The sequence below is a fragment of the Balaenoptera physalus genome, assembly GCF_965194825.1.
Source record: "Balaenoptera physalus genome assembly, chromosome: 14".
NCBI lineage: Eukaryota > Metazoa > Chordata > Mammalia > Artiodactyla > Balaenopteridae > Balaenoptera > Balaenoptera physalus.
The window spans coordinates 21,008,845-21,021,101 of NC_138893.1; the positions used below are offsets into that span (position 1 = coordinate 21,008,845).

The 12,257-nt window shown below is 43.2% G+C and overlaps 1 protein-coding gene, 1 long non-coding RNA gene and 1 pseudogene across 4 annotated transcripts in view; 2 read left to right on the forward strand and 1 right to left on the reverse strand.

Annotated features, from left to right (window-relative positions):
* LOC309642227 overlaps window positions 1-12,257 on the forward strand; it is a 159,741-nt gene that overhangs the window by 5,507 nt on the left and 141,977 nt on the right. The window lies entirely within an intron of this gene.
* Window positions 454-7,621, reverse strand: LOC309642226 (myosin-13-like). The gene is made up of 4 exons (XM_082423442.1): window positions 7,531-7,621; window positions 2,913-3,056; window positions 2,671-2,827; window positions 454-846 (listed from the first exon to the last, which is right to left on the reverse strand). The coding sequence occupies exons 1-4, from the start codon at window positions 7,582-7,584 to the stop codon at window positions 815-817; spliced, it is 387 nt and encodes a 128-aa protein (XP_082279568.1). The 5' UTR covers window positions 7,585-7,621; the 3' UTR covers window positions 454-814.
* Window positions 4,244-6,390, forward strand: LOC309642223 (UBX domain-containing protein 4 pseudogene; annotated as a pseudogene). The gene has a single exon. The product of its transcript is annotated as a UBX domain-containing protein 4 pseudogene (transcript).

The following is a 12,257-nucleotide window of genomic DNA, read 5'->3' on the forward strand; positions in this document are numbered from 1 at the left end:
CCCGGATTCTCCACTGTTGATTTAAAAGTAAGTGAGAGGGACTTCCCTGGTGGTCCAGTGGTAAAGAACCCACCTTGCAATGCAAGGGACGCGGGTTCAATCCCTGGTCAGGGAACTAAGATCCCACATGCCGTGGGGCAACCGAGCCTGCACACCATAACTACTGAGCTTGCGCGCCTCAATTAGAGCCCACGTGCCACAAACTACAGAGCCCACGTGCTCTGGTGCCCGCGTGCCACAACTACAGAGCCCACGCACTCTGGAGCCTGTGTGCCACAACTAGAGAAGAGAAAACCCGCCTGCCACAACTAGAGAGAAGCCTGTACACCACAGCGAAGAGCCCACACGCCCCAACAAAAGATCCCGAGTGCTGCAACTAAGACCCGACGCACCCAAAAATAAATAAAATATAATAAAGTAAAATAAAATAAAATAAAGTGAGATACACAGACATAGAGAACAGACTTGTAATTGCCAAGGGGACCAAGGAAAGGGGGAATGGAGGACAAATGGATTGAGAGTTTGGGATGAGTAGATGCAAACTATTAGATATAGAATGCATAACCAACAAGGTCCTACTGCATTGCACAGGGAACTATATTCAATACCTTGTGATAAAACAAAATGGAAAAGAATATGAAAAGGAATATATGTGTATAACTGAATCACTTTGCTGTACAGCAGACATTAATACAACATTGTAAATCAAGTATACTTCAATAAAATAATTTTTTTTTAAAAAGTAAGTGAGCTAAAGGAGAGCAGAAGGAATGGACAGCCCCTTCCAAGTCATCATGGCAACAACACAGGTTACTCACGCGATGAGGACGGACTGGTTTTCTCGATCTAGAAATGCAGAAGGAAGCAGGACAGAATAAATAAACAACATACAGGCAGGATATACAAATCAGGCAACATTGGGGGTAGACAGAGCCCATGAGTTCTAGTTCTGGCTTTGCCATTAACTAGTGGTGTGATGATTTGGGCATGTCGAATCTTCTTGGAGACAATTTGTGCAGATTTCCCAAATGCTGGATGTGTAACGTGGGCAGCATGGGAAGTGAACGGTGAGTCCCACAGTGTGGAAGTTATTCGTGTTCACAGATCTTTACCTCCTCAATAGCACTTTCTTATCTCCCTTTTCAACAAAGAAAGCAAGTCTCAGACTTAGAACTTGTAAGAAGCCACAGCTTCTAATTAGAATTTATGGACACTGATTTGTTGTCATTGCCTTTTTCTTTCACCTTTACTTTCTACTTGTGGACAGTGACCGTGATTTTCCATTTACAAGAGTGTTATAGGTTGAATTGTGTTCCCCCCAACAAACTAATATGTTGAGGCCCTAACTAACCCCCAGTACCTCAAAATGTGACCTTATTTGGAAATAGAGTCATTGCAGATGTAATTAGTGAAGATGAGGTCATACTGGAGTAGGTGGGCCCCTAATCCAATATGACTGGTGTCCTTATAAAAAGAGAAATTTGGAGACAGATGAGAACACAATGTGAAGATGAAAGTGCAGATCAAGGTGATGAGTCTATAAGCCAAGGGATGGCAAGGATGGCCAGCAAACCACCGGAAGCTGGGAGAGTGGCCTGGACCACATTCTCCCTCTCGGCCCTCAGAGGGAACCAACCCTGCTGACACCTTGATCTCAGACTTCCAGGCTCCAGAGCTGTGACACAAAGCATTTCTGTTGCTTAGGCCACCCAGTGTGTAGTACTTGGTTACGGCAGTCCTAAGAAACTAATACTAATAGTGATATTATTCTTCCTTTTTTTAAAAAATAGTTTTCCTCCAGATCAAAGGGCAGATTTGTTCGGTTCCTATTTTATTTTTATTTTTGGCCACGCCACGTGGCATGTGGGATCTTAGTTCCCTGACCAGGTATCGAATCCGTGTCCCCTGCAGTGGAAGCACAGAGTCTTAACCATTGGACCGCCAGGGAATTCCCTATTCTTCCTTTTTGAAATGCATGGAACTTCAGTCACTATAAGAAAAGATTTTAAATATGCAGAAATGGCCAGGATTGCGAATGTGACATTGGAATGGCTGAAGTTTGGGCAACATTGTCCTGGATGACTTTTAAGCATCTTCAGATCTCAGATGCTTGCTTCTACTTCTTCTCTCTGCACCAAGTCAAATCAAGTGAAAGTTGAACAGACCGAAGTGATGTTAGGCATGACAAGGGTGACAGTATTACCACATCTCTGCTATTTCATCTGCTATTCTGGAAATTTAAGGAGGAGAAAGAGGGAGCCTGAGAAAACAGGTGAAGGGAAGTTGCTGTGCCCATTTCTCCAACTTTGCATTCCTAAGTGGCTACTAATATAGTCTCTCTTCCAAGTGTGTTCCTGTTGAGGGTTTCTTTGGAGGTGGGGGCAGCGCATCTCCTTGTGCTTCACATCCACCCCCAGAGAAGCATGTACTTAGTGTGGCTTCAGTCCCAAGCTCTGGCTTAAGAACCGTGACTGGTAATGGAAGATACTGCGCCCTGGCTTTCCATCCTGACATCCTCTGAATCTACTGAGGTCACTTTGGTCACTGCACCGTTTGGATGACCAAAGCCTGTGAAGGGCTCGAGTAATTACCTAAGAACCAGTGCAGTTAAAGGACTTGAATACTTCACTAAAAATATTTTTTAAAATATGGATTAAAGAAATTACTCACCAGTCAACATGAACTGATAGGCGTTGTCAGAGATGGAGAAGATGTGGGGCGGGGCCTCCTGGTGCTTTTTGCCTCTGTAGGCCGTCACCACCTCAGGGTTGTACACCGGCAGCCACTGGTAGGTGTTGACGGTGACACAGAAGAGGCCTGAGTAGGTCTGAGAAAATCAGAAAATTCAACCTATGGATCTTGACTTTACTAAGAGAAGGAAATGGAATAAAGAGAGGTTGAAGGGTACTCACGTAGATCATCCAGGCTGTGTAACGCTCTTTGAGGTTGTACAGCACTCCTGGCTCGTGTAGGTGGGTCATCATGGCCATGTCCTCGATCTTGTCAAATTTGGGAGGGTTCATGGGGAAGACTTGGTCACTGTTCGGAGTGAGTGTCTGGATATTGAGAGGAAAAATCACATGATGAGTGGGATAGCCGATGTGGTGACCTACCAGTGGGGTGAAAATGGTGAGATACTGTGGTGAGATTACCCCATTACCGTGGTTAACTTTATGGATCATTTCTGTGCCCAGAGATGATCCGTAAATAACTGTTCTTGATAAATCTAAGACTGGTCAAACTGTATAACCAGTTCTGGTCTGATGCCCCCAAGTCAGCATGCCATTCTGTGTGCCAGAAGAGGGTTACAGGTGTGCAAAGTTATAGAGCCCTTCAGCCTCAGGGTGGCCAGGTGGAACTCAGGATGGCCAAGGCCACAGCAGCTTTCCTCTGTTTACCCCATTTGCTATGAGTGCTGAAATGAGATCAAGCTTGGAAGATTGGAAAAAAACTCTTCCAGTGTATTCTGTAAATCTCCACCTCAATACCTCTGCTCATGTGGGTCCCTTTGTCTGGAATATATCTACATTGAAATTACATCTAGCAACCTTCAAAGCTCTTCTGAAGTGTCACCTCTTCCATGACCTGTTTCTGCTCTCCCCTGTCTTTTCAAGGCTTCCAGAATTCCTTGCACCGCTGCCCTAATAGTTAAAACATTTGGACTTGAAGCATGGTCCATGCCTGAACAGTATTTTGAGACTATTACCTAATTTTCCCCTCTCTGTTTTCCCTCCCCTTTAAGCATACAACTGGCACTCCATTACTCAGGAAAGGTAGAAAATAGGGCATAAAAGCGAGAGAGCCTGTAAGCCTTTCTATCATTTGTTTTCCAAAAGCCCGAATCCTCAGAAGAGCTTTGAGGGTTTTACCGAAAAGATAAAAGGGAGGAGATTTGTTGATATAGACCAGATCTCTTGAGGAAAGGAAGCCCTTCTGCCCCACCACCCTAAACTAGAGATAGAGGGACATACAAAATAGCAAAAGGAAGATGGAAAAATCTGTGTGTCCTGAAGGTTCAGAAACTGGGGCGCTCCTTCCACTTCCGGGACTGCAGGGCCTGCAGTCCCCCGGGCTCCCGCACGCACCGACTTGCCAACGAGACAAAGGACGGGGGCGCGCTGGCAACGGCGACCCGTGGCGTCATGCGTCGCGGGGCGCGCCTCGGCCTGAGCATTTGCATGCGTCCTGGGAGCCGCTGACGGGCCTGCGCGCCGGTACGGAGCTGGAGGCAGTCCGCGGGGGCCCAAAGACGGAGAGGGCGGGGCCGGCTCCGGGACCGAGGCGGCAACACGCCGAGCGAGCGCCTGTGCCCGAGGGCAGCGATGCTGTGGTTCCAGGGCGCCATTCCGGCCGCCATCGCGTCGGCCAAGAGGAGCGGCGCGGTCTTCGTGGTGTTCGTGGCAGGTGATGATGAACAGGCTACACAGATGGCTGCAAGTTGGGAAGATGAGAAAGTGACAGAAGCATCTTCAAACAGTTTTGTTGCTGTGAAAATCGATACCAAAAGTGAAGCCTGCCTACAGTTTTCACAGATCTATCCTGTAGTGTGTGTTCCATCCAGTTTCTTTATTGGAGACAGTGGAATTCCCTTGGAAGTAATAGCAGGAAGTGTTCCTGCAGATGAACTTGTTACCAGAATCCACAAAGTCCGGCAGATGCACTCGTTAAAAGGTGAAATATCAGTGGCAAATAGTGGCCAGTGAGAAAGTTCAGTCTCTACTCCATCCACCTCATTTGATCAGAACAACACTTCTGAAAACTGTCAGTCCAGAAATGTAGAGCTCTGTGAGACACCACCCACTTCTGATACAAAGTCAGATTCTGCAACAGGAGGAGAAATTTCAGGCCAGGCCACTGTGTCTCCAGAGCCTGGTGGATGTTCAAATCAGAGACCTACAGAGGAGCTCACCGTCAGAGTGGAAAGACTAACCAAAAATCTTGAAGAAAAGAGAGAAGAGAAAAGGAAAGAGGAAGAACAGAGAGAGATTAAGGAGGAAATTGAGAGGAGGAAAACTGGAAAAGAAATGTTGGATTATAAAAGAAAGCAAGAAGAAGAATTAACAAAAAGAGTGTTAGAGGAAAGGAACAGAGAAAAGGCAGAAGATAGGGCAGCTCGAGAGCGTATAAAACAGAAGATTGCACTGGACCACGCAGAGAGAGCTGCTCGTTTTGCAAAGACAAAGGAAGAAGTAGAAGCTGCTAAAGTTGCTGCCCTGCTGGCCAAACAGGCAGAAATGGAAGTCAAGAGAGACTCTTCCACAACAGAAAGAAGCAGTGTTGAGAGAATTCAATTCCGTCTTCCTGATGGTTCTTCCTTCACAAATCAGTTCCCTTCTGATGCTCCTCTAGAAGAAGCAAGGCAGTTTGCTGCACAGACTGTTGGCAACACTTACGGTAATTTTTCATTAGCAACAATGTTTCCCAGGAGGGAATTTACCAAAGAAGATTATAAAAAGAAATTACTGGATTTGGAACTTGCCCCAAGTGCTTCAGTGGTACTGTTGCCAGCAGGAAGACCAACTACATCCATGGTACATTCTTCCAGTGGCGACTTTTGGACATTCTTGGGGACAGTACTTTACCCATTCCTTGCCATCTGGAGATTGATTAGCAACTTCTTATTTGGTAATCCTCCTCCTGCACAGACCTCGGTGAGAGCAGCATCATTGGAATCCTCAAACCTTGCATCCTCTAGCAACTCAGAAAAAAGGGAACCAGTCAGAAAAAGAGTGCTGGAGAAATGGGGGGAAGACTTTAAAAAGGAGGGCAAGATATACAGATTGAGGACTCAAGACGATGGTGAAGATGAAAACAACACTTGGAATGGAAATTCTACTCAACAGATGCAGTGTGACAAGGACAATATGTGCAGTAATCATTGTTTCTCTTATGATTTAATTCAACTGAAATTCTACTGGAGAAGTGGGACTGCTTTATGTTTTCCAACTCATCTACAAAGTGTCTCTTTATTCCTGCTTAGTGGGTTAAAGTTGTTTAACCTCAGATAAGTCAAGAGATAAAATAACTGGCTGCTAGGTCCTTGTATATGGTAACCAACTGCTAGAAGCCTAAAATAGCAAAAGGTCTGCGACAGCCTCCCTTTATCAGCTTTCTTGTTTAGTATTTCATATGCCCATTAGCCCTGTGCTCTCAGATGATATGTTTTGTTTAGGGCTGTTTTGCTCCAGAACTCCTCAGCCCACACAAAGTAACTGGTGTGTCACTGAATAATTTGATCTTGAGTCAGAGCGTTTTAACTAGCCAATCAGATGATAATTTGGGTTTAACTTTTCTCTTCTTGCTCATCAGCTGCAAGCAAAATCTTGTAGTTTTTAATCTTACTTAAACACTGGATAAAAAAATATTTTCCAAAAAAAAAAAAGAAAGAAACTGGGGCTTGTTTCTTAGCAATCCTTCAGGGGGGCAGTGACACCCCATGTGGTATTACTGAAAATGTGGCATGGCTCTGGGGAGGGGACCCCAATAGTAACTCCAGAAAATTTATTTCCTTCCCTGTGAAAAGAGGCTGACACCAGAGGTTAAGTTTAATAATAACAATCATCATCATCATCATCGTCATCATCATCTGTCTTGTATGCTTGAATTTGTGAACTGCGATTCATACCTACCATGTACTCTTTTATTAAAAAATTATTTTATTTATTTATTTTTGGCTGCGTTGGGTCTTCCTTACTGCACACGGGCTTTTCTCTAGTTGTGGCGAGTGGGGGCTACTCTTCGTTGCAGTGCACGGTCTTCTCATTGTCATGGCTTCTCTTGTTGCAGAGCACAGGCTCTAGGCACACGGGCTTCAGTAGTTGTGGCGCACGGGCTGAGTAGTTGTGGCTCGCGGGCTCTAGAGTGCAGGCTCAGTAGTTGTGGAACATGGGCTTAGTTGCTCCGCGGCATGTGGGATCTTCTGGGACCGGGGATTGACCCCGTGTCCCCTGCATCGGCAGGCGGATTCTTAACCTCTGTGCCACCAGGGAAGTCCCCATACCCACCATGTACTCTTGATTCCTACAATAGATGATAAACTTTGGGGAAGCGGGACTGAGATTTGCTCATATTTGCAGAGTGATAGACACTGTGACCTAGACATGGTGCGTGTCCAGTAAGGATTGAATTGAATGGTGCTCTGTAATTCTCTGCATTAAATTAGGCATTGCCTCTGGAGCTCCCTCTGTAAGTCACTCTGCAGCCTAGAGAGTTCTATTTGGTATATTCGCCCATCCAGCAGCAATCTGTATCAATCTCTCCCTTAAACAGTCCAAACTCTTCCACCACCACCTTCCCCTTTCTCCAAAGCAAACATCATAAAAACTCTCAAAGCACAAGTCCTCGAAGGAAAGAGCCAGAGGAAAGGTATGTGCCATGGCAGTTTTTACCTGTGACTTCACTCAGAGTAGATCAATGTGAGTCTTGTTCTATCTTCAGATTCCTATGGGCCAGCATGCAATTTCTACTATTCTACTCCAAAGGCAAAGGGGGATGCCCATGTTAGCAAGGACATCTGAGATCAACACTTACCCGGTTGTCGAGGGTCTCGACTGTGACTTTGTCATTTTCCTTGCTCTGGATCATACCTTTCACATAAAATTCCTTATCATCCACTGCAAAGCAAGCTTTATTAGAATCAAATGGGCGATTTTGAGCCTCGATTCTCTCCTTCTCTGATTTCCACAGGTAGGGAGCTGCTTCTCCAAAAATGGCCATCTCTGCATCAGAGCTCATGACTGCAGGGGCTGGGAAGACCAGGGCTGCTGAGTCTGGAGCTTTGGGGAGCCCCATCCTGTTATTTCCATTCAGACAGGGGGCCAGATTCAAAAGTTCCTGGGATTAACCTACGTTCTGAGGAATCCAGGACCTGGTATAGGGGCCTAGATTGGGCAAGTGGGGGTGAGCTAAAGGAGATATTTTACTCCAAGAAAAAAGTTTGAGGGGACATCTCTTAGTCCAGCTCCAGGTGTGGAAGTCTAAGCCAATTAGAGGAAACCAAGCTGAGCCTAATAAAGGAGGCCTCAGAAAATACTTCCTTAATTACACATCACATTTGAGCCTCATGATCTCGGTGTCATTCCCAAATCTTAAGGGTGTCTGAAAAGAATTACTGGAATGTTGATAATTCCTAGAAGAAAGTTCAGATAGCCCAGTGAAAAGTAATGACTTGAATATAAAGTACTGCCACACTTGTTTAGCCAATTACAGGCAACAAGGTGATAGGAGACATTATGGCCTAGTGCAATGGTTCCAAACTTTAATATGCACCAGAATTACCTGGAGAGCTTGTTAAAACACAGATTTCTGGGCCTCAGCCCCAGAGCCTCTGATTCAGTAGGTATGGGATGGGGCCTGAGAATATGCATTTCTAGCAAGTTCTTAGGCAATGCTGGTGGTGCATTCATCAGCTGATGGTGAATTCATCATTGTGGTCCAGGGACCACACTCTGAGAACTGCTGGTGTAGGGCCTTCTGACTCCAAGAGTGGTCCTTGAACACGTTGCATCAGCATCACCGAGGAGTTGTTAGACATTCAGAATCTCAGAACCACCCCGCATTACAAAACCAGAATCTGCACTTTAACAAGATCTCCAGGTGATTTCTAGGCATAGTAGAGTTGAGAAGTACTGGGCTTAAGGCAGGGGTCTCCAAACTTTAGTTATGTGTAGCAGTGTCGGGGTGTGACAAACAGTGTTTAATTAAATACCTGCTTTAGAACTCACTGCTTAGCGTGTGTGTGTGTGTGCATGTGCGTGTATGGTGTGTCTATGTATCTTTCTGCCTCTCTCTCTCTGTCCACCCTCCCGCTCATCCCTCCCGTCACTTCTTTCCAAACCATCCCCTTTCACAGACCTTCTCTTTATGTGTTTTCCTTGCTTAGAAGCTAGAAAAATTTGGCTTAAAGTCCTGGCACTGAACTTGGTCAAACCACTTAACTTCTTTGGGCCACTAATTTCACTTAAAATGAAGAAGCAAGCCTAGCTCATTTCTAAGGCCCCTGCAGGTTGTGTAACTTTTCTGGTTCCTTTTCCTCATCTGCATTTGCTTTTCCTGTTCCCTCTGGACCTCTTCCCGTATCCTTCCTGACCCTCTACTTCTTTTCCCCACAACTCTTCCCCTTCTCCCTTTCTTTCTCTGCTTTTTCCTTTCCATACATTCTTCTGTAAGTGACCATAAAATGGAGTTTAATTACACACATGTATCCCCATATCTCTCTTAAGAAATAGTTCATATGTTTTGAATAAAGCCTTTTATGTTTCCTATTAAAAGTGGGAAAATTGAACATTTTATGGTTGTCTCTTGGAACTTCCCCCGCCCTCAATCTTACACTTTATGAAATTACTCTTCATTGGTAACTGACTGTTGTTGCAATATCCCTCCTTGAGATTCTGGGGGGATCTAGTCCTACAGAAAGAGGAGCAACTGCTTCCCTCTGGATCTCATTCAGGATAAGTTGCATTTCGATGTTATTTTGGCCAGCGGCTCTGCTGAACCATCTGTGTGCTCGTGGTTAAGTTTTCATAGTTAAGAGATTGGAACTCAATATAGCACCGCAAAGAGGACCTCTGGCTTGCAGGCTTCATGCGGTTTAAATTTTCTCAGTTACTGCTTGGTGGAGAGGAAGAATTCATCCATATTGTTTCCTCATCTGTGAAGATAGTCCCTACTTTTGTGGCTTAAGTGAGTTTTACGACAGCAGCAGTTCTCAAGCTTTGTTTTCTCAGAACCCCTTCACACTTCTAAAAACCATTGAGAACCCAGTGAGTTTGGTTTATGCAGGTCATATCTACCAATATTTATGGTATTAGAAGTCAAAATTGAGAAAATCTAATTCATTTAAAGTTCCTATCAAATTCATTGCATGTTAACATTAATGACATATTTTTATGAAAATGACTATATTTTCCAAAACAAAAAAATTAGTGGCAAGAGTACCATTGTTTTTCATTTTTGCAACTCACTTTAATGTCTGCTGAGTAGAAGATGGATGGATTTTCATGCCTGCTTCTGTATTCTGTCTGTTGCTGTATGGTTTTTTTGTTTTTTTGTTTTTTATTTTTTGGTTAAAGTAGATATAGAAAATCTTTCACAGATATATAATTTGGAAAAGGAAAGAGTATTTTAATTGCCCTTTCACATAATTGTGGAAATTCTTTTTAGATACTATACCAAAACTTGACACGTGGTAGTTTCTGTGGTAGTTCCTTAAAGGCTAGTTGCAATGTGGAATCTGAAACCATATCAACAAACATTATGATCTGTTGGTCTGTGTTGAACTTTGAATGAAACTTTTACCCATGTGTAAACATCATACATTGATCATTTGGAAAATATTGTTCACTGAATTATACAGAACTTCCAAATATTGGCACGTTTCATTATACAGTATAAAAAATCACAATCATTAATATCAGTACTGATCTCATTAGAAAATTCAAATATTAGGACGTTGTCAAGCTAATGATAGTAGATACAAGTCTTCCAAAATTTTAATTTTTGCTTGAAAACTCAACTATATCATTAGTAAAAAATACTGTCAGTAGTTCTCCTTGAAAGTATAAACACACTTCACTGCTTTTTGAGAAACTGTGTGCCCGATATATAAGTCTGAGAAACAATAGTTTGTCCACTAGTCATTCTTTCAAGTAAAAATGGTGCTTCATGAATCAAGTGGCTGGTTCATCTTGCAACTCAGACAACTGCACATATGTTTTTCCTTGAGAAAAATGTCAAAGTCCAGTGTGCAAAAGGAGTGCTTTTCATGAACTTCCTGTTTGATCATGTAGAATATTATAAAGATGTGGATAAATTTGAGATGTAGTCAAATTAATACTTTCCATTGCTGCAAATTTTAGGTCATTTTTCAATTAAGCTGGCTTTTTAAAACATTTATTTATTTATTTATATTTATTTTTGGCTGCGTTGGGTCTTTGTTGCGCGTGCAGGCTTTCTCTAGTTGAGGCGAGTGCTACTCTTCGTTGCGGAGCGCGGGCTTCTAATTGCGGTGGCTTCTCTTGTTGCGGAGCATGGGCTCTAGGCACGCAGGCTTCGGTAGTTGTGGCACACGGGCTCAGTGGTTGTGGCTCACGGGCTTAGTTGCTCCGCAGCATGTGGGATCTTCCCAGACCAGGGCTCGAACCCGTGTCCCCTGCATTGGCAGGCAGATTCTTAGCCACTGTGCCGCCAGGGAAGTCCTGAAGCTGGCTTTTTAAATTAAAAAAAAATTCTTTTTCACTGTCAGTGTATGGCTGTGAAGAATACTATGACTATTAGTACAGCTTGGTTCCATGTCTTGATTTGTAATAAAGTGTCAGATCGTCTATCCATCCTTGCTTTTGCATCATTAAGTCAACACAGTGAAGAAAGCACATGGCATCTGGGTATTATGAAAATTGTTTTGACCTCATGTACCTCTTGAAAAGTTCTTAGGAATCTCCAAGGATCCATGGGCCACAGTTGGAGAATGGTTGCACTATAGTGTGAGGGAATCTCATCAGGCTACAAGTTTATGATCTGATGTCATTTAGCTTGACTTAGTGTTCAGCCTGCTACCCAAAGTGGTGAAAGTTGATCCACATCAAAATCATCTGCAACAGAATCTCTGTGGTTGGGACTGAGGAAACTGAATTGTTCTCAAGGGCCTCAAACACAGTGATGTTTGGGAGCATTATTTTGCTTTTATAAAGCCACTCTTTCCAAAACCATGGCATAGTCCCAATGGTCAAATACAAAATGATTTTAGGCAACTATTTCTTAATTTTAATAGTTATATTAAAGTCTATTACCTTATTTTAGCAAAATGTAAGATGCCATCGATTGTAAGATAACCTATTTTGTGTCCCACTAATAAAGGAAAACACCCTGCTAATTACAGTACTCCTTTCATTGATTATAAGATGAATCCCAAGTTTAGAGATAATATTTTGTGAAAATGTGAAGAAAGTTAGAATAAAGTAGAATAATATGTGCTAACGACTTAGAGACAGTGAAATATCTGTTTATAGTAGTGATATAAAGCAGTGTTTCTCAAACTTTGGTGGGCATAGGAATCCAACTGGGAATCTTGTTGAAATAGATATTCTGATTCAGCAGAGCTGGAGTAGAGTTTGAGATTCTGAATATCTAAATGTCTCAGCTGATGCTGAGATAGACGGTCCAGACTTTCATAGCAAGCATATAGGGTAACTTTGAAAAACACATCTAAGAAGAAAAAGGAATCAAGGTAAATCAAAATATTAAGTGAATTAGCAGTACTG